Source organism: Antechinus flavipes, chromosome 2 (genome assembly GCF_016432865.1).
Source record: "Antechinus flavipes isolate AdamAnt ecotype Samford, QLD, Australia chromosome 2, AdamAnt_v2, whole genome shotgun sequence".
Classification (NCBI taxonomy): Eukaryota; Metazoa; Chordata; class Mammalia; order Dasyuromorphia; family Dasyuridae; genus Antechinus; species Antechinus flavipes.
In genome coordinates, this window is record NC_067399.1 from 567912367 (window position 1) to 567935315 (window position 22949).

General features: G+C 38.6%; 1 protein-coding gene across 1 annotated transcript in view; it reads left to right on the top strand.

The window, feature by feature from the left end:
* Positions 1-19226, top strand: part of ISG20 (interferon stimulated exonuclease gene 20) — a 56037-nt gene extending 36811 nt beyond the window's left edge. Inside the window, exon 3 of the mRNA XM_051981075.1 lies at positions 19099-19226. Within this exon, the coding sequence (XP_051837035.1) occupies positions 19099-19122 (24 nt within the window). The 3' untranslated portion in view covers positions 19123-19226. The remainder of the gene's footprint in view (positions 1-19098) is intronic.
* The last annotated feature ends 3723 nt before the right edge of the window (positions 19227-22949 follow it).

Genomic DNA, 22949 nt, shown 5'->3' on the forward strand with positions numbered 1-22949 from the left:
AGGCAAAAACTGGAAGATCATTTTTCACACAGATAAAATGTCCAGGCACAGGCTGGACTTGATGATCTCTGACTTCCCTTCCAACTCCTGAGATTTTGTGATTCTGTAAATTTTCTATAAGTCTAAGAAGATACTGCCTGTAGCAGTGCTTTAATCTTACCCTGAATGATTCTCATTGCTTCTAAAGAGAGAAATATTAACACACTTGGGATAATAGAGAAAACGCAATCTTTTTCAGTCATTTTCTTTTTGCAACAAAGATCCAGACTCTTTCTTTATCCTCCTCTTTTATTTTTGGCAGAAAGAACATTAAATTTGGGATCAAAGGGCTTGCTTCCCAATACCAGCTATGTTGTTGTTTTGTTATTGTTCAGTAGTTTCTCCATTATATTCAACTCTTCATGAATCCACTTGGGGTTTTCTTGGCAAAGATAATAGTGTGATTTTCCATTTCCTTCTTCAGTTCATTTTATATGTAAGGAAACTGAGGCAAACAGGGTTAAGTCACTTGCCTGGGGTCATATAGCTAGTAAGTGTGTGAGGCCAGATTTAAACTCGGGGAGATGAGTCCTCCTGACTCCAGATCAGGCACTCTGTGCACTACGGCATCACCTAGCTGCCCAGTTGTGTGACTGGTGTAGGCAAAGTTTGAGTCTCAGCTTCTTTGTCTGTTAAAATGAGATGATTAGGCTAGTCTGGGGCAATAACCCTACCAGCAGGCTTTATGTGACCCAAGACACTCTCTCAAGCACAGTCCAAACCATATTGAAACATAATTGGGGGATATTTTACAAAATAAATATAATTACAATGAAACACGGATAATTTTCTAAGTCACCATGCAGCTCAGGGATCCTTAAGGATGATTTAGTATCTCTGGTTCTACTTGAGTTTGATAACACTAAAATAATCTCTAAGGTCTTGTCCAAATCTAAATCTGATGGTCTTAATTCAGGACCCCCTGCACATGCGCGCGCACGCACACACACACACACACACACACACACACACACACACTCTGCTGGGTGGAGAGGGCACGTTGCTTCCCCAGAAGCATTCTTTTGAGGGTTCCATCTCCCATTTGTTCAATGCCCTAAAGTGAGAAGCAGTGAACTCCTTGCTGTTTCAAAGGTCCATTTGACCAACTCCTTTGGCACCAAACACACAGGGGCCATTATACCATGAGGCCTTTTGGAAGAGAGACCTGGAAGGTTGGGTCATATTTCCTTCTGAATCTACTACTTTACTGTAAACTGTATCATCCCTGGCCTCTGTATCCCTTCTGTTCCCCACCCTTCTTTCTCCCCGGGGGGGTCATCTCTCAAACACACAAGCCTTAGATTTCTTCCCTTGGGCTCCTCATCGGTCTGAAAGCCACTCAAAGAGGACATTTTCATGACCAATGTCTCAGGTTCCATTCTGGGGTTGCTGTTGGCCCTGAGCACATCTGCTGGAGCTGAGCACAGGGTGCTAGGAAGGAACTGGCATGACAATGAGACGCAGAATGTTCTAAGTAGAGCCTGCCTATTGTTTTTTCCAGGTTGTAGTCTATGGACTACGACCAGGAGATTTGGACTGACCTTAGTGAAAAGCAGTATTAGCTCTTGGGAAATTTTTAAAGAGCACAGTTGAAGTAGAAGGCTCTCAGTGCTTAAAGCTTACATTTATATAAGCCCATGTTGTCTCTTTGATAGAATGTAAACTCCTTCAGAGCAGGAATTGTTTTTCTTTTCTTTCCTTTTCTTTTTCGCCTTTGATAGGAGTTTTCTGGAACCAGCTGACGATTAAATTTTTAATGTGAGCACTTACACCTCTGAAATCAGCCAGCGACAAATCAGGGCTAGATTTACTGCATTGCTGATTTTCTTGTTCTGGGTGTTAACAAATTATAGCTGGAATAACAAATCTGGCTTAATGTCTGTTTTTGTTCATCTATTATATTTTTAAATTCAATGAAACTTTATTTAAATATGTAAAAGTCATTCTTAGCTCACAGGCATACAAAAACAAGATGACACCATATCTGTTCTATGGGCCATAGTTTGCTTGCTGATTTCTGATCCAGACTTCAGAAAGTAATAGTATTCTCCAGAAAATTCAACTAACTTATGAACCCAATCCCCTTCCCTTCCCCAGAAACTAAGGTAAGGCAAAAGGAAAGAGAGATTATGCCTTCTACATGTTGGGGGAAAATGTTTGCACCTTTATGACTATATAAATATGTGTACAAATGTGAGTACATAAAGTTTTAAGGTGTTTTTTTCAGTCCAACTCTGTGACCCCATTTGGGGTTCTCTTGACAATGAGAGAAATTATTAATAGCTACTGATCTCCAGAGTTCCCTGTTTTGCTAAAGTCCTCTTTTTTCCCCCCTAGAAGCAATTGGAGTTAAGTGACTTGCCCAAGCTCACACAGTCAGGAAATGTTAAGTGTCTGAGATCAGATTTGAACTCAGATCCTCCTGACTTCAGAACTGGTGCTCCATCCACTGCGTCACCTAGTTGCCCCTAAAGTTATCATGTTAAAAGCTCACTTTCTGAAGGTTGAATTAAGTTTCTCTTTAATCATGGTCAGACCCCAGCCTTACAAGGTAAATTCCTGTCCATTTTATTCCACTAAACCTAGTTTGAGTGGATGTAGATTCTTTGTTCTAGACTGCCCACTTCTAGGGGTGGTCTGAGTGTAGAAATAGTCTCTGTACAAAAGTGACATAATGTCACTCTCAAAGTCCCTCACTCTAGTGAGGGTCACTCATTTCTCTTTATAAAGTCTGCCTCTCATTCAGAGTTAATCAGAGTTGATTGCCACCTTCAGGAATACCGGCTCTTCCAAGGCCATCTAAACTGTGAATCTACCACCATGAGGGGTCTCTGGCATTTGAGAATGTCACTGACCTCTTTTATTAACAAAATGCTAACTTTATTAATAAAATGATTAATTACCTGGAAATTACATCTCTCAAACTTTTAAAAATGTCACAGTGAAGATACTATCATTTCCTTTTCCACCTCATCTTACAGTTGAAGAACTGAGACAAACAAGATTAAGTGACTTGCCTAGAATCATATAGATAGTATCTGAGGACAGTTCACTGAGTCATCTAGCTGCTAAGTTATAAATGTATTTTTGTTTTTAAAAAGTGATGGAGAAATTTTTAATGATGTAAATTTAACTTATAATTGTGATCTGCAGTACATTTCCACCACACATCCCCAGCCAGTTGTTAAATATTGACCAGTACCTTGTATTGCTGTATAAACATTGCTTAAGCTCAGCAGGAGTATATTAGAAAACTCAGGGAATGAAGTCATCTTCAGACTGGCAGCCTGGTAACCATAGGCTAATAATAATAATACATTTATATAATGCTTTATTTTGCAAAGTGTTTATCAACTTTGAGATTCCTAATATCCCTACCTTTTGTATCCCCAGCACTTAACAAAGTATCTGGCACACAGTAGGTGTTTCACAAATGTTTGTTGATTGATGATAATCAACATATGGCATATATTTAACTATGTAAATTTGAGGCAAGTCAGAATTTTAAAATTTTGACTCAACACCAGTGACCTTTTAAGTAAAGGAACAACAGCCCTAAAGCTAACCAGTACACAGAGACACAATCACATATGGTTAGCATGAAAAATGGAAAATGCGATAAAAGAAGAATCAGGAGATTCAGAACTGATGACTTATCCAAGGTCACACACTGAACTTATCCAAAGTCTCCAGTTTGCAAAGATTTCCAACTCTGACGTTGACTGTGTAATCATGAATGAGTCACTTAATTTTTCTGAACCTGTTTCTGCATCTGTAAAATAGGCCTAATAAAACTTAGGCTATTTATCCTGCAAGTTGGTCATAAGTGAAATGTGTTGTAAACTTTAAAATACAATATAAAAATGAAATGTCATCATTATTATTCTTAGACTCGTTGATTTTAGGTTCATTGAGGACAGGGACTACTGTGACTTTATCTTTGTATCCCCAGCACCTGGCACATAGAAAAGGCTTGCTTAATATACTTGTAAAACAAATTGAAAGAAGGAGACCCAAATTATCCCAGTCTCACAAAGTCGTCTCTTGGCTACCACAAGAACTTAAAACCTAAAATTAAGCTCTCTTCACATCTGGACCATTGTTTCGTCTACACAGAGCTATTTTTAGAGTTATTTAAATTCAAATTTTTAATTTTGGCTGTGTGACATTTGGAAATTTTCTGCACCTTCTTGGTAAAATGAGAAGGTTCTTAGGATTTTTATATAGTGACAGGGATCTTAGAGTTTATCATCCTTATTTGATAAATGAGGCACGAAGACACTGAAGGGATTTACCCAGGATCACACAGATGTTGCGGAGTTGAAAGTCACACTCAAGTCTTCTGATTCCAAATTCCGTGCTCTTTCCATTCTTAGAGCTCTCTGGTTGGGCTGGTGAGTTTTAAACTCTCTTCGGGCTTTTAACTTTTTATCTAGAGATACCTTATTGCAGGGGCGGAGGAGGGGGCGCTGTCCAAAACTAAAAAAGGAAATCACTTTGGCACAGGTGATGTATAATTGGGGAGGAGGGAGGGAAATAGATCAGAAGGACTGTGCCTCTTCCAAAGTCAGAACCCCGGGAGGTATTAAAAGAGCCCCCTGGGTTGCAGAAACTGCCTCTGACTTCACTAGGCAGCCCGCTGGAGTCCTGGGTCTGGCCACTCCTCCCTGGGACTTGCTTCCTTTCCAAAGTAATTATTTGCTGAGTAGTGTGTGCCGGCCCCGCGACTCGTTGGCTTCCTGGCACACTCCTTGGGCAGGCCCAGTCAGTCTCTTGAGTCATTAGGGGCATTGTTGCCTCTGCTAATAATAATCTCCTGGAAAAAGATTGTGGCTGGAAAAAGAAAACACAGTGTTAGCCACCGAGGCTCTGGGACTGGCTTACTCACAAAGCCCCACTCAGACCCGGAGACAGCGTCCTCTGTCCCAGCTCGCTGACCCCTCCCCTAGCTCCTTGTTCTTTCCAAATGGCATTGGCCAGGATTTCAGATGAGTCACACACGGGCAGAGTAAAGAGTACGTAGAGCGCCGGGTCGAGGCACTGGCTGGGCAGCGCACGGGGTGGATTTAACCTTTAGTCCCACGTGGAGATGCAGCCGCTTCTGGGGAGTGCCTCGTGGACTGTTTGCACAGCTGCAAAGATGCCCAAACCCCACACTGCAGATGAGGACTGATCCAGAAGGGATAGCTAGTGTTTTGAGGGGCAAGATTGGTTTTAGCTGGGATTCAAGGGCTTGAGGCAACAAAAAGAAGGGATGGGAATCCTACCTCTGACATTGACTTGAGTAAGACGTGTCATTTCTTTGTGCCTCAGTTTCCTCAGCTGTAAAATGAGAGGTCTGTTCTAGATAATCCCCAAAGTGTCTTCTTTCTCTATGTAGCTAATCATAGTCTTGCCCTCTTAACCATGGCTAAACCCAAACGTAGCTTTGGATGTGAAAAGAAGCATCCCCCAAAAAAAATCAAAAGAGAAAAACAGGAGGAAGAAGGAGGGAGGTGGGTAAGAGCAGCTTAGTACTTCAAGAGAGATAATTAACATTTCCAGATCCCACCTTATCCAGTAATATGAATAAGCATAACTTCTTTCTGAACTGCAGGAGGTCCAAAGTGGAGAAATAGGACAGGAAGAAGTCTGGGAAATGGAACAAACAGGATCTGGGTCACAGTTCAATTTAATTAAGCATTAATTCAGTGCCTTCTCTTTTCAAGACACTGTGTCCAAGAAGTTAAGGATAGAAAGAGAAAAAAAAATACAATTTCAAATAGTCCTTCCCTTCAAGGAGCTTACACTCACACCAGAACAAAAAATCAAAGTGAAAATTAACATTGTCTTGCTTCTGGATTTTTCTTTAACCTCAAAATGGTATAGACCTAGAAATGTGAGTTTACTATGAAATAATACTTTAAAACATACTTTACATTCACAAATTCACTTAGTCTTTTCAATCATCCTATAAAGCAAGTTGTATATGTTATTTTCTTTCATTTTTATTTTATTATTTTTTCCTAGATAAGGAAAGTGAGCTTTAGCTTGTGATTTGCCTTGTCAGGCAACTAGTTAATAAATATTAAGTCCCTGTCATATGCCAGGCACTGTACTATACACTGGAGATACACAGAGACAAAAGGGTAACTACAAACAAGTTTCATATAGAATAAATAGGAAATAATTAAAAGAGAGAAGGCACTAGAATTAAGAGGGGCTAGGAGAGGCTTTCTGTAGAAGATAGGATTTTAATCAGGACTTAAAGGAAGCCAGGATAGATAATAGCTAGACAGGAAGAGGGAGAGCATTCCAGATATGGGAGATGACCAGAGAAAATGCTTGGAATATCTTGTTCATGGGACAGCCAAGGAGGAATGTCACTGAATCAAACAGTATCTATCAAGAGAGCTAGATTGTGAAAAGCTTTGAAGCTAGACAGAGGATATTGTATTTGATTCTGGAGGCAATTGGGAGTCACTGTGGTTTATCAAATTCACCATGTGCCAGGTACTGCACTAATCCCTGAGGATATAAAAAAGATAAAAAGACATCCCTTATACAAAGTTCCCAATGTAATGGAAAAGACAACATACAAATGAACTATGAACAAATGAACCATAAGAAGAATACACTGGGAAGAATATAATGGACTTTTTCTTAAATTCTTTCAAAGTTCTTCTGCTACAGCACCGTTGGTTACTCTGTCCTGGTTGCAAGCCAGTAGATCAGAAGATTAGCTGTGAGACATCCAACACAAATGCAAAAGTCAAAAATTGCCCCTGAACCTCTGAATAATGTAGGACCTGGCCACGCCCATCCAGCATCAGAAGTTAGTCAGCAATGACTCAGTACGGCCACCGTCACCTGCAGAGGAAGCTTATACAATCTCTCCTTTGCCTGAAAAGCAGACCTCAACCTTTTTTAAAAAAATGAATAAAAAAGCAAAAAGAACTCTGACCATAGTTTTTAATGAAGAAAGAAAAGAACAGACCTCAAACTCTGAAGATACTAAAAGCAGATAATCTCCAGATGAAGCCCCAAAGAATAATATAAGTTGGTTCCCATCTCACAAGGCTTTCTTGGAAGAATTCAAAAAGGATCTTAAAAGAGAGTGAGAAAAAAAAAATGGGGAAAGGAAATGAAAACATTGCAGGAGAATTTGGAAAAGGAAATACAGAAGTTATTTGAAGAAAACTACTTACAAAATAGATTTAGTGAAATGGAAAAAGCACATAACTCCTTACAAAATAGATTTGACAAAATGGAAAAAGAAAACAGCTCCTTGAGGAACCGAATCTTTGAAACAGAAAAAAAAAATCCATTGAACAAAACAACTCATTTAAAAATTCAATTGGCTAAATACAAAAGGAGCTTAAAAAGGTAACTGAAGAAAATAATTCACTAAAAATTAGAATGGCACAAATGGAAATGAATGACTCAATGAGACATCAAGAAGCAGTCAAACAAAACCAAAAAAAAAAAAAAAAGAGAAAAAAAAGAAAAAAGAAAAAGAAAAAGAAAAATAGAAGAACATATAAAATGCCTCATTGGAAAAACAACTGACCTGGAAAATAGATTTAGGAGAGACAATCTAAGGATTATTAGACTTTCTGAAAACCATGATAAAAAAAGAGCCTAGACATCATCTTTCAGGAAATCATCAAGGAAAACTACTTTAATATCCTAGAAACAGACGGTAAAATAGCTCTTAAAAGAATTCACTGATCACCTCCTGAAAAAGACTCCCAAATGAAAACTCCAAGGAATGTCATAACTAAATTTCAGAATTATTGGATCAAAGAGAAAATGTTGCAAGCAGCCAAAAAGAAACAATTCAAATATCGAGGAACCACAATCAGGATTACCCAGGACCTAGCAGCTTCCACCTTAAAGGATTGAAGGGCCTGGAATCTGATATTCTGAAAGGCAAAGGAAAGCCAAGAATTAATTATTCAGCAAAACTGAGCATTATCTTTCAGGGAAGAAGATGGATATTCAATGATACAAGTGAATTTCACTTCTTTGTTTCTTTCTTTTGGCTTTTTTTTTTTTTTTTTTTTTTTTTGGCTTTTATCTTGAGGTAATTGGGGTTAAGTGACTTGCCCAGCATTACATACTTAGGAAGTGTTAAATGTCTGAGGCCAGATTTAAACTCAAGTCCTCCTGACTTCAGGACTGGTACTCTATCCATTGCATGACTAACTGCCCTGAATTTTATTTATTTCTTATAAAAAGACCAGAGCTGAATAGAAAATTTGATCTCCAAACATAGAACTCAAGAGAAGCATAAAAAGGCAAAAAGGAAAGATCTCTTGAGAACTATATCTCTATTATGGGTATCCTTAGAGGGTTCAGGTATAATTTGATTTTATAGTGATAATATAAAAAACAAACTAGAAGTGGAAAGGGGATTGTACTAGAAGAAGGAAATGGAAGTAAAATAAAGTAAATTACATCTCACAAAAAGGCAAAGAATACATATTATAATTGAGGGAAAGAAGGGAGGGTATGAACATTGGGCGAATCTTACTTTCATCAGATTTGGCTCAAAGAAAGAATATCAGATATATTTGGCTTCACAGAGAAATTTCTCTCACCCTGTAGGGAAGTGGGAGGAGAAAGAGGAAAGGAAAGGGGGAGGCTAATAGAAGGGAAAACAGAAGTAATTGGGAAAAGGTATAAGATAGAGGAGGAGCTGTTTGAGAGAGGTGGTAGTCAGAATCAAAATACTGGAGAGGAGGGAAAGGAGGAAAGGAAAGAGAAAAGCATAACTTGGGGAAAATAAGATGACAGGAAATACAGAATTAGTCATTTTAACTGTGAATGTGAATTGGATGAACTTTCCCATAAAATGAAAATGGATAACATACTAGATTAAAAGCCAATCCTACAATATGTTGTTTACAAGAAACACATTTAAAGCGGAGGGATACATACAGAATAAAGGCAAAAGGCTGGAGCAGAATCTATTACGCTTCAGGTGAAGTTTGAAAAAAAAAAAGCACATTAAATAAAAGCAAAAATAGATCTAATTAAAAGAGATAAGGAAGAAAACTGTCTTGCTAAAGAATACCATAGGTAATGAAGTAATATCAATTCTAAATATATATGTACGTGGTATAGTATCCAGATTCCTAGAGGAGAGGTTAAGAGAGCTGCAAGAAGAAATAGACAGCACAACTATACTAGTGGAGGATCTCAACTTAGTAGAGTTTACAGATGGAAGAATTGGTTCATAGTGGTACAGCAAATGAGGAAGCTAAGATATAAACCCAGGTTTCCTTGTCTAGTGTTAAGGAGTCATCTGATGAGAAAAACCAATAGCACAAAACATAGGTATCAAATCTTTGGAGAAAACTGAATAGAGACAGAAAGGAGCATATTTTTTCTTGGTGGTTCATGGAACCTACACAAAAATTGATCATATATTGGGGCATAAAAACCTCAAAATCAAATGCAAAAAGGCCTAAATGGAAAATGCCTCTTTTTCAGATCATAATGCAATAAAAATCACAGGTAACAAAGAGTCTGGGAGAAATAGACCAAAAATTAATTGGAAACTAAATAACATGATCCTAAAGAATAAATGAGTGAAACAAAAAATCATAGACACAATTGAAAATTTCATCCAAGAGAATGACAATAATGAGACAATATATTAAATGGGATGCAGTGAAAGCAGTTCTTAGGGAAAGTTTTATATCTCTAGATAGCTACTTGCATAAAACAAAGAAAGAGAATATCAATGAATTGGGCATGCAACTAAAAAAGCTAGAAAAAGAACAAATTTAAAATCCCCAATTAAATACCAAATTTGAAATTCTGAAAATAAAAGGGAAGATTAATAAAATTGAAAGTAAAAAATTTATTAAACTAATAAACAAAACTAAGAACTGGTTTTATGAAAAAAACAATAAAATGGGTAAATCTCTAGTTAATTTGATCTGAAAAAGAAAAGAAGAAAATCAAACTGTTAATATCAAAAATGAAAAGGATGAACTTTCCACCAAAGAAGAGGAAATTGGAACAATAATTAGGAGCTATTTTGCCCAACTGTATGCCAATAAATATGATAATCTAAATAAAATGGAGGCATATTTGCAAAAATATAGATTGCTCAGATTAACAGAGGAGGAAATTACTTAAATAGTCCCATTTTGGAAAAAGAAATTTAACAAGCTATTAATCAACTCCCTAAGAAAAAATCTCCAGGACCAGATGGATTTATATGTGAATTCTACCAAACATTTAAAGAACAATTAATTCCAATATTATGCAAACTATTTGGAAAAATAGAGAAAGAAGGAATCCTAACAAATTCTTTTTATGATACAGACATGGTGCTGATACCAAACCAGGTTGGGTCAAAACAGAGAAAGAAAATTATAGACCAATTTCCCTAATTAATTTGAAGCAAAAATCTTAAATAAAATATTAGCAAAGAGATTACAGCAAGTTATCTCCAGGATAATACATCATGATCAAGTAAGATTTATACCAGGAATGGAGGGCTGGTTCCATATTGGGAAAACTATTAGCATAATTGACTATATCAATAACCAAACTAACAATAATTATGTGATCATCTCAATAGATGTAGAAAAAGAATTTGACAAAATCCAATACCCATTCCTATTAAAAACACTAGTAAGAATAGGAAAAATGGAGTTTTTCTTAAAATTATCAGTAGTATCTATTTAAGGCGTTTAGCAAGATGTGATGAGGACAAACTAGCACCATTCCCAATAAGATTAGGGGTGAAACAAGATTGCTCACTATCACCATTATTCTTCAATATTGTATTAGAAATGTTAGCTTTGGCAATAAGAGAAGAAAAAAAGATTAAAAGAATTCGAGTAAGTAATGAGGAAATCAAATTATCACTCTTTGCAGGTAATATGATGGTATACTTAGAAAATCCTAGAGAATCAACTAAAAAACTACTAGAAACAATTCACAACTTTTAGCAATGTTTCAGAATACAAAAAAAATCCACATGAATCATCAGTATTTTTATATATTACCAACAAAGTCCAACAACAAGAAATACAAAGAGAAATTCCATTTAAAATAATTGTAGATAATATAAAATATTTGGGAGCCTATCTGTTAAGGCAAAGTCAGGAACTATATGAATACAATTACAAAACACTTTCCACACAAAGTCAAATCTAATCTCTTGGAAAAATATCAAGTGCTCATGAGTAGGCTGAGCTAATATTATAAAAATGACAATACTATCTAAACTAATCTACTTATTCAGTGCCATATTAATCAAACTCCCAAGAAATTACTCCACAGATCTAGAAAAAATAATAACAAATTCATCTGGAAGAACAAAAGGTCAATAATTTCAAGGGAATTTATGAAAAAAAATCAAATTAAGGTGGCCTAGCTATATCAGATCCAAAATTATATTATAAAGCAGTGGTCATCAAAACATTTTGTACTGGCTAAGAAATAGAGTAGTTGATCAGTGGAATAGGTTAGGTTCACAGGACAGAATAATCAATGACTATATCAATCTAGTGTTTGACAAACCCAAAGACCTCAGCTTTTGGGAAAAGAGCTCTGTATTTGACAAAAATTAGTAGGAAAATTAGAAATTAGCATGTGGCAGAATGACCTACACCTAATACCTATACCAAGATAAGAACAAAATGGCTTCATGATTTAGACCTAAAGAGTGATATTATAAGCAAATTAGAAAAACAAAGGATAGTTTACATCTCAGATATATGGAGAAAGAAGGAATTTGTGATCAAAGAAGAAGTTGAGTACATTATTGAATGCAAAATGGATAATTTTGATTATATTAAGTTAAAAATTTTTAGTACAAATAAAATCAGTGCAGACAAGATTAGAAGGAAAGCAATAAACTGGGGGGAAATTATATTTAAGGAATCTGGTAAAGGCTTCATTTCTAAAATATATAGAGAATTTACTCAAATTTATAAGAATTCAAGCCATTCTCCAATTGATAAATGGTCAAAGGATATGAATAGACAATTTTAAGATGAAGAAATTAAAACCATTTCTAGTCATATGAAAAGATGCTCTAAATCACTATTGATCAGAGAAATGTAAATTAAGACAACTCTGAAGAACCACTAGAAATTTCTCAGGTTGGCTAAGATGACAGGAAAAGATACTGATGAATGTTGGAGGGGATGTGGGAAAACTGGGATACTGATACATTGTTGGTGGAGTTATTAAGGGATCCAAACATTCTAAAGAGCAATTTGAAACTATGTCCAAAGGGCTTTATCAAACTGTGCATAATCTTTGATTCAGCAGTGTTACTATTGGGCTTATATACCAAAGAGATAAAAAAGAAAAAAGGTTCCACATGTGCAAAAATGTTTGTGGCAGCCCTTTTTGTAGTGGCAAAGAACTAGAAACTAAGTGGATGCCCATCAGTTGGAGAATGGCTGAATAAGTTATGGTATATGAATGTTATGGAATATTATTGTTCTATAAGAAATGATCAGCTAAATGATTTCAGAGAGACCTGGAAAGACTTACATGAAATGGTGCTGAGTGGAATGAGCAGAACCAGGAGAACATTATACACGGCAACAGCAAAATTATACTACCACATTTCCCCAATAAAAGACCTATCCCGAAAATAAGCCCTCCCCTTACTGTGAAAGATTCCTCTAAAATAAGCCCTCCCCGGAAAATAAGCCCTATTAAGATTGCTACTGTAGTGAAGGTGATCCCTTGTGCTACATGCTACATTACGGTACCCTCTGTATGCACCGTCCCCCATCCCTCCCCCCACCGGGGTGAAACGCACACCCGCTCCAAGCTGCATCCAATCAGAGCTTCAGCAGTGAGCGCGTCATCCTGTTCTTCTCCAATGATTTGCTTGCTGGCGCCATTGAGAGCAGTGCCACGGAGGAGAGCTGAGGCAGGACAACATAAAAACCCGGTATGTAAGCGGGAGTGAGGGGGCATGATGGAGGATAAAAGAAGAACTCAGGGGGCATCATGGAGGATAAAAGAAGAACTCAGCCAGCACTCACCGCGCTAAAGAAATGAAGAACTTCCTTGCAGAGAGAAGAATAGATCAAGTAATGATTCTTGCAGGAATGACTGCCTATCTCCAGACCCTTGATATTGCAATAAACAAGCCATTCAAGGACCATTTGCGCATGGAAGTCAATGACTACATTGAAAATAGAATGGAAAGAAATCAGCGTGGAAACTTTGTGAAGCCCTGTCTGCAAGAAGTCGTGACTTGGGTGAAGAAGTCATGGGATAAAATTACTGACAGCTGTGTCGCCAAGGCACTACGAGCAGGTTACCTGGACAAGACATGTTCATTTAAAGAGAGCTATAGTGCTGGACATGACAGATTGGGTCCACTTCTTCTGAAGGAAATAGAGGCGCAAGACATCCAGGATGGAATTCAGGGTATGGACACTTATGACGATGTTGTTGAAGAAGATGACATGATCATTATTGAATAAAGGTACTTTTTTTTGTTCACATTTACCTGTTTATTAAAATTGCTGTCAATGTTCATTAAAATAAGTCCTCCCCTGAAAATAAGCCCTCTGGTGTTTTTCTGTCCAAAAAAATAATAAGACAGTGTCTTATTATCGGGGAAACACGGTATGATCAATTTGGATGGACGTGACTCTTTCCAACAATGAGATGATTCAGGCCAGTTCCAATGGCCTTGTGATGAAGAAAGCCATCTGCCCCCAGAGACAGAGAACAGTGGGAACTGAAAGTGGACTGCTGTCAGGGGCCGAGACCTAGTCACTGGGAACCTTAACAGAGACTGTCTCTTCCAGCTTCCCCGAGCCGGACAGGGCTTCGGACGTCTCCGGCCCTCCTCGTGGAGACGGGAGGAGGGAAATACCAGACAGAGGAGCCGAGGTGGATAGACGCAACGATGTTTATTGGTGTTACAAGTCAGCGGTGTCTCCCGCAAGCCATCCCGAGTCCATTCCTTTTATAGTCCTTTTCCCTCCACCTGTAATTCATCTAGAGGGGCAGGGACTCCTCCCCAATCCCTCCCCGAAGGAGGAGCCCGTCCTTTCGGTGCCTCCCCTGCCACGGGCCAGGTTCCACCACTTCAGCATGGTAATCAAGGAATCCTGGATTAGGGTGAGTCCTGGCACAAAGGAGTCCTCAACTCACTTCAGGAGGTTCAGGTCCAGGGCCCCCGACAGACCGCAACATAGTATTTTCACTCTTTTTGTTATTGTTTGCTTTCATTTTGTTTTCTTTGTCATTTTTTTTCTTTTTGATCTGATTTTTCTTGTACAGCATTATATTTGTGGAAATATGTATAGAATTGCACATGTTTACATATATTGGATTACTTGCCATCTAGAGAGGAGGGAAAAATTAGAACACAAGGTTTTATAAGGATATATTTTAAAAAATTATCCATGTATATATATTTTAAAAATAAAAAAAGCTTTAATTAAAAAAAAGAATAATCTAGTAAATGTGAGAGGTAGAAGGTCCCCTTCTCTCTAGCTTCAGTGTTCATACACAGAATGCCTCAGCCAAAGACAAATGATATTGCCAAAAACAACTTGAGAATGTGTGAAATAAGTGGTTAATTACGATAATTGAGATCCCTCCTAGTTCTAATATTACATAATTCTAATAAAAAATTATCAGGTCCATTATGACTATCTAACATTTTTTTAAAAAATACACAATCTAGGGGCAGCTAGGTGGTGCAGGTGGATGGAGTGATAATCCTAGAGTGAGGAGAACCTGATTTCAAATTCATTCAGACATTAGCTGTGTGGTCCTGGGCAAGTTGCTTAACTCAGATTACTCCCCTTTCCCCAATACATATTCAAAAAGAAAAACCAAACACAACAGGTACCATTTATAACCCTGATTTTTATGAAATTAATTTCATTTTCACATTTATTAAGCACCTATTACATGCAAGGAATGGTGCTAATCTCTGGAGATACAAAATGAAACTGCCCCTATCTTTTATATCTATTATATAGAATCTAAGAAGATTCTATATAATTAGAGACTTATACCATATACAAATAAATAAATAAAAAGGCAACTTGAAGGGAAAGAGAACTAACAAATAAATATTTTCCAGGGAACGTTTCACAGAGCCCTTAAACTACACCTTCAAGGAAGAGTGAAAGGTTTCTGAAAGGCAGAGGAGAGTAAGGAGCTTACTTCCAGAAAAGAAAATGGCAGGAATGAATACATGGAGCTGAGAGATGAAATGCCAAGCTTGCTTGTAGGTCACTCTGGTTGGAATACAACATGAGAAGTAACGTGGAATAAAACTGGAAAAGTATGTAGGCGTCAGATCATAGAGAAGCTCAAATGTCAGACTGAAGAGTTTATATTTAATCTCACAGGTGATGGAAGAGTTGCTGGAGTTTAAAAGATTAATCCCAAAATATATTGGGGTTCTGGGTCAGTGTCACAAGGTATCTCAAAAAAATTTGTAGGCCAAATCAAGAGGCAAAGATTTTATTATTACGCCATTGACTGGCAGGCTAAATTCCAAGAGATGCTAGTGAAGTAATGGTGAACAAAATATATTTATAGAGGTAAAAAGATTTTTTTTTTTGTGGGGAGGGGGTATTTAGGATTAGACATCTTTCTTCTAGAGCCAACATTGCTGTCATAAACTGAGCCAATAAAAACAACATTTTTTTTGTGGTCAGTATGAATATAAACTAAAGCAAGATGCAGTATTCCTTAAGGCAGACATCTTGGAGTCAAAAAGTACACACTTAGGACAATCTTAAATGATCAAGGCAACTTGGAGCCATGCTACAGTATTCCTGAGCTCACAACCACAGCATTCCTCCTTCAAATAGTATTCTTGAGATTACAGTCACATCAGGAGCCAATAAAGGTTTTTGAGTAGGGGCGAGCCCAAATCAGATCTGTTTTCTGAATGTTATGTTGGTTGCTAAGTGGAGAATAGGTTGGAGAAGAGAGAGAGACTGAAGGCAGGGAGTTGAAATAGGAGACCAGTAAAATAGTTGCAATGAGAAGAGATGTGGATATAAACTAATGTGGTGGCTGTAAAAATAGAGAGAAGGAGATGTAGGGAAAAGATGCTGCAGAGGCAGGATGGATAGGATTTAGATAAGATTGATTTCTTTTGATATCTAGCTAGATTATATTAGACTTCTATCATACAGAGTTATATCAGAAGAAATGTGATTAGATTCAAGGTATAGCTAAAACTTTTTATTCAGTTAAATATTTGTTGGACATTTCGGTGTCCTAGTTGATATGGGAAATGCAAAAAAGAATGATACTTTCTGTTCTCATGAAGCTTTCAATCTAATTCCAGAGGTAAGATATAATATAGGAAAATTTAAATCATAAATATATAAAATTAGGAAAATGATTAGACCATTTTCTCAGACCCCCTCCACTTCTGTGAACAAATGAATGAATTAATTTAAATGTATTTATTAAGTACTTACAAATGCAAAAGTGAGACAGCCTTTGATCTCAAGAAAAACTCATTTTCATGAGTTCAAATCTAGCCTCAGACACTTACTGTGTGACCCTGGACAAATCAATTAACTCTTCAGTTTCCTCCTCTGTAAAATAAATTGGAGAAGGAAATGACATAGCATTCCAGCATCTTTGGCAAGAAAATCCTGAATGAAGACATGAAGAGTTGGGCATGACTGAAAGGATTTTATACATATTAGATAGATAGATAGATAGATAGATATAAATATAGATATAGATCTATAGATGGGAGTAACGTCAAAGAAGGAGACTTTTGGTTTGGTGAGATTCAGGAATGGTGAATGGAGCCAGATCATCAATTGTCATGCCCTTTCTACATACAATGGTATTATTAATTCATTTAATTTTTCAAGAGAAAGCTATGTGGGAAGAAGAGAGCATACTCTTGCACCAGAGCAGATGGCAAGATGTACTGGATGGAAGGAGGGAAATATGGCTGGCTAGATATGGTGGACTAGGTGAATTTGAACCACCTCAGCAATCAGGATAGCTCAGTCCTAGGATAGGTATATGAAATGCCAAGAACACAAGACAGTATATGCTAAATACCAAATGAGTCGTGAAAACAGTGAACCTTATCTAAGTTATAGGAGTTCTAAAAAGGGAGAGGTACTGTGTTTAGCACTTAATAAGCTTTTAATAAAAATGTGATGATTTGACTGACTTGACTGGAAGTCTACCAACAGCCAGGGTATTTAGGAGAGTCAAACAAAAGGAAGATGATTGCTGCAACTTTCATCAAACCAACCTATGCTGGGAGTGAGCTGGGAAAGGATGTGTTGGGAGATAATAGATGTAGAAACTAGAAAAGGGGAGCAGCACAACAGCTTATTTCTTTTGGGGGCTCCTCTGGGTGGACTTAGCCCTTGAGATTTCCTGTGCACTTGTTTGGAGCTCTATGCTTTGAAATATTCCAATAGTCAAACACAACATATACCAGAATTGAGAGATCCTCAGATAGGGCAGCAAAGTGGGACAATGGATAGACATCAGCATTAAGAAGAAGTAAATTCAAACCTGGCTTCAGAGTCAGATTCAGATTACCTATGTGAACTTGGGCAAATTCTTTAACTCTTTAATATTTCCTATGTAAAACAAGCTAGAAAAGGAAATTACATTACAGCATCTTTACTTTTGGAATTAAGTGACTTACCCAGGGTCACACAGCTAGGAAGTGTTAAGTGTCTGAGACCAGATTTGAACTCAGGTCCTCCTGACTTCAGGGTTGGTGCACTATCCACTGTGCCACCAAGCTCCTCTCCAGCATCTTTACTAAGAAAATGGAATCACAAAGAAGGGGTTATCACTAAACAACAATACCACAAAGGGAGAACTTGTTCTAACTTGGAGAAAAAATATCTAATATTTGATGGTCTGAAAAGAGGGAGTTAATTTGATCTGTCTATCCCCATAGAACTAAGAACAATAAACAGAAGTTACAGAAAAGCTGGTTTTGGTTGATATAAGGGAAAACTTCCTAAAAATTATAGCTATCAAAAAATAGGATGCAGATGGCATGGTCCTCTTTTCTTGGAGCTCTAAAAATGGAGATGGAATGACTAATGGATGGGGATATATAGAGGACATTTTTGTTTGGGTTGAAGGCTGGATTAAATAATATTTGAGAACCTTTCTAACTGAGTTTCTTTATCCCGCATACATCATCACTTCATCTGAACTCACTCCCTTCTCTTGTCCTAAGGCCCTTATGGATCATAGGGTCAGAGATTCTTTAATCCAGTTTTCTCATTTTATGGATACAGTTAAGATGACTTTCTAGAGATTATATAGGTAATAAGTGGCAAATTCAAAATCTGAATTCAGAATTTTTTTTTATAGCTCCAAATGCACTATATGGTTAAAAACTCTTGGCGAAAGGATCTCTAAGTTCTCTTTCATTTCAAACATTCCATGAGAGCTATTTATTATTTTCAAAACCATGTGAACATTAATGCATCTCCTTCACATTGCACTCCTAATGAGGTTATTTTCTCTGAGTGCTCAATTAGATTGTATGAAATCAGTTTTCTGTTCTGGGAGGATAATTGGAGAGAAGCCACTTGCCCTATTGATGGAATGAGCCTCTTAACTGAGCATTCTTATAGCTCCAACCCAATTTTCCTTGTCTAGGTTAGTTAGTTATCTATGTGAAATGCAGAGAAAGATGGAGTTTTTGTTTATACATGGAACTCAATCTTGCAAATTATTCTCCCCAAAGGTAAAAAGCGATTCATACTGGAAAGATAGTCAAAATTTGTGATTTAATTTAAAATAATACTGTAGCTAAGTAAACCCAACTTCTAATTAGCCTCACTAATACAGATAGGAATCACATGGAAAAATTCTAAATCCTGTTATCACCAGAAGGTCAGAATATGCTTTGGCCAAAAGAGAAAAATCACACTCCATTCTCCAACCTTTCACCATACTACAGGGCAGAACTTATCTTTGTTATCTTTAATGATATCTTATTTTTAGTGAAATGCTTTCACATTGTGGGCACTTTGAATATATGTTAAATAAACTGATAACAATCTATTGTTTTGTGTTTTCTTTCCCCAGCTGACCCAGCATAGAAAATGCTGATCATCAGAAAAAAAACAGCCACAGACCAAAGAACAGGGACAAGAAGAAAAGCAAGGGGTTGGATAATCCACAAATTAAATACCTACCCACTGAAAAAACAAAAAGTTTAGCTGTTAACTATATCCTGTGGCTGTAGAGCAAGCTGGGAAAACATTTTGCGGGCTGGCAATGTTTTTTCATCCTTGACAAATGGTTTGACTGTAGATCATTGCCTTTGAAAGGCACTACTCAGATCATTCCCAGGAAAATGTTCATTCTGTCATCTATTTTTCACAAGCCTTAAGTATTCAGCCACATACATTTCCACTATCTTACACATAATGTTAGAGTTGGAGAAGGATCTCAAAGATCATATCATCCAAATCTCTTATTTTACAAGTGAATGACTGAGGCTTAGAGATTTGAATAAATGAACGAATGGGTGGATGAATGGAAAAGCTTTTAAGTGTGTCAGTGTCAAAGTATAGAGAACCAAGCCGGAAGTCAGAAAAACTCATCTTCCTGAGTTCAAATCTTGTCTCAGACATTATTAGCTCTATGACTCTGAGCAAGTCACTTTACCCCATTTGCCTCAGTTTCCTCATTCATAAAATGAGCTAGAGAAGAAAATGGCAAACCACTCCAGTATCTTTGCCAAGAAAATCCCAAATGTGGTCATGAATGAAATGGCTGAACAATAATTGGGTAAAGGAGGAGATACCAAAAAAAAAAAAAAATTAAGTCCCTGATATATAGGAGCTCATATTTATAGAATCCTAGGTCCTGAGTTGGAAAGGTCCTCAGTGCATATAGGAAGAGTCAGTTATAGGTCAGAGGAAAGCCCAGTGGTTCTTAGGGTACAGTGTCAAAGCAAATGTGTCTCTGTGATGTACCATATGAAATTTCCAATGTTGGAAAGAGCTTTCTTTTCTATATTTTGTTGGGACTGCTGAAGTGTTGGGGAGGTTGGGGAACAGCTTTGGGGGGGGGGGACTGTGGCACCTGAAGAGACAGTTGTTTCCCTTGATTGTGGCTTTGGGTAAAGTTTGGAATTAGGTCTAGTGATCTGGGACTCTGCTTTTCCCAGAGCTCTTAGCTTTATGGTCCTGGGCTGTTTCCACCAGTGTCTGACAGAAGGTAATTATCTAGATGGTTGGCAATGTTTTGAGATGCCAGGTACCTCTCTCTCTCTCTCTCTCTCTCTCTCTCTCTCTCTGTGTGTGTGTGTGTGTGTGTGTGTGTGTGTCTGACCCTCTCTCTGTCTTTTTGTCTCTTTGTCTCTGTCTCTCTGTCCCTCTCTCTGTTTCTGTCTCTCTGTTTCTCTGTCTGTCTCTATCTCTCTCTCTATGAATATCTCTGTCTATTTCTCTGTATCTCTCTGTCTCTGTGACTCTCTGTGTCTCTGAGTATTTCTGTCTCTTTCTTTGTATATCTCTGTCTCTGTCTGTCTCTTTCTGTCTTTGTCTCTCTATCTCTGTGTCTCTCTGTCACTGTCTATCTCTCTCTTTCTCTATGTCTCTGTCTGTCTCTCTCTCTCTGTCTCTTTCTGTCTCTGTCTCTGTTGCTGTCTCTCTGTCTCTGTCTCTTTGTCTCTCTGACTCTGTTGCTGTCTCTCTGTGTGTGTCTCTCTGTCTCTGTCTCTGTTGCTGTCTCTCTGTCTGTGTGTGTGTCTCTGTCTCTCTATCTCTCTGTCTCTCTCTCTGTCTCTGCTGCTGTCTCTCTGTCTCTGTGTCTCTGTCTGTCTCTGTTTTTCTGTCTCTCTTTGCCTCTCTCTTTCTTTCTCTGTCTCTGTCTCTGCTGCTGTCTCTCTGTGTGTGTCTCTGTCTCTGTCTCTTTCTGTCTCTATTTCTGTCTGTCTCTCTGTCTCTGTCTCTTTCTGTCTCTGTTGCTGTCTCTCTGTGTGTGTCTCTGTCTCTGTCTCTTTCTGTCTCTCTGACTCTGTTGCTGTCTCTCTGTGTATGTCTCTCTCTGTCTCTGTCTCTTTCTGTCTCTATTTCTGCCTGTCTCTCTGTCTCTGTCTCTTTCTGTCTCTGTTGCTGTCTCTGTGTGTATGTCTCTCTCTGTCTGTCTCTCTCTCTGTCTCTGTCTCTTTCTGTCTCTATTTCTGCCTGTCTCTCTGTCTGTCTCTTTCTGTCTCTGTTGCTGTCTCTGTGTGTATGTCTCTCTCTGTCTGTCTCTCTCTCTGTCTCTGTCTCTTTCTGTCTCTATTTCTGCCTGTCTCTCTGTCTCTCTGTCTCTGTCTCTTTCTGTCTCTGTTGCTGTCTCTGTGTGTATGTCTCTCTCTGTCTGTCTCTCTCTCTGTCTCTGTCTCTTTCTGTCTCTATTTCTGCCTGTCTCTCTGTCTCTCTCTCTGTCTCTTTCTGTCTCTGTTGCTGTCTCTGTGTGTATGTCTCTCTCTGTCTGTCTCTCTCTCTGTCTCTGTCTCTTTCTGTCTCTATTTCTGCCTGTCTCTCTGTCTCTCTCTCTGTCTCTTTCTGTCTCTGTTGCTGTCTCTGTGTGTATGTCTCTCTCTGTCTGTCTCTCTCTCTGTCTCTGTCTCTTTCTGTCTCTATTTCTGCCTGTCTCTCTGTCTCTCTCTCTGTCTCTTTCTGTCTCTGTTGCTGTCTCTGTGTGTATGTCTCTCTCTGTCTGTCTCTCTCTCTGTCTCTGTCTCTTTCTGTCTCTATTTCTGTCTGTCTCTCTGTCTCTGTCTCTTTCTGTCTCTGTTGCTGTCTCTGTCTGTGTGTCTCTGTCTCTGTCTCTGTCTCTCTGACTCTGTTGCTGTCTCTCTGTGTATGTCTCTTTCTGTCTCTGTTGCTGTCTCTCTGTGTATGTCTCTCTCTGTCTCTGTCTCTTTCTGTCTCTATTTCTGTCTGTCTCTCTGTCTCTGTCTCTTTCTGTCTCTCTGTGTGTCTCTGTCTCTGTCTCTCTGTCTCTCTGACTCTGTTGCTGTCTCTCTGTGTATGTCTCTGTCTGTCTCTCTGTCTCTGTCTCTTTCTGTCTCTATTTCTGTCTGTCTCTCTGTCTCTGTCTCTTTCTGTCTCTGTTGCTGTCTCTCTTTCTGTCTCTCTGACTCTGTTGCTGTCTCTCTGTGTATGTCTCTCTCTGTCTCTCTCTGTGTCTCTGTCTCTTTCTGTCCCTATTTCTGCCTGTCTCTCTCTCTCTCTCTCTCTCTCTCTCTCTCTCTCTGTCTCTTTCTGTCTCTGTTGCTGTCTCTGTGTGTGTGTCTCTGTCTCTGTCTCTTTCTGTCTCTGTTGCTGTCTCTCTGTGTATGTCTCTCTCTGTCTCTCTCTCTCTGTCTCTGTCTCTATTTCTGTCTGTCTCTCTGTCTCTGTTGCTGTCTCTCTGTGTGTGTCTCTTTCTCTCTGTGTCTCTGTCTGTCTCTGTCTCTGCCTCTCTCTTTCTCTCTCTGTCTCTGTCTCCATCCTACCCCCCTACCTACACCTAACAGCCAAGATAAGACTCTAAGCTAGTGTTCTGCACCCTCCACTACATTGCCATTTCAGGACCAAATTGCGAGATGCTGACAGGGAAGCTTGGTGTGGGTCTGCTCTCAGGGACCCGCTGCCCTCTCTGACATCCTTCCCCGAGTCTCTCCCCCCTCCCTCTCTCTGACAGCCGGTCCCGTAGCTCTCTCTCCCTCTCTCCACAGGCCCCTCCCTTTGCTAGAGAATCCCAGGCGTCCCTTGCGGGTTCTGGGCCGCGTCTGCATTAAAACAAAGAAACAGCTTCCCCGCCTTACCCCCGCGGGAGGGGGGGGGGGGGGAATGAGTGGGGGGAAGTAGGGTATAAATGTGGGAGAAGTGAGCCGGGGGTCTGCTACTTTGGGGAGGCTGACACTCGGGATGACGAGTTTCATATTTAGGCGG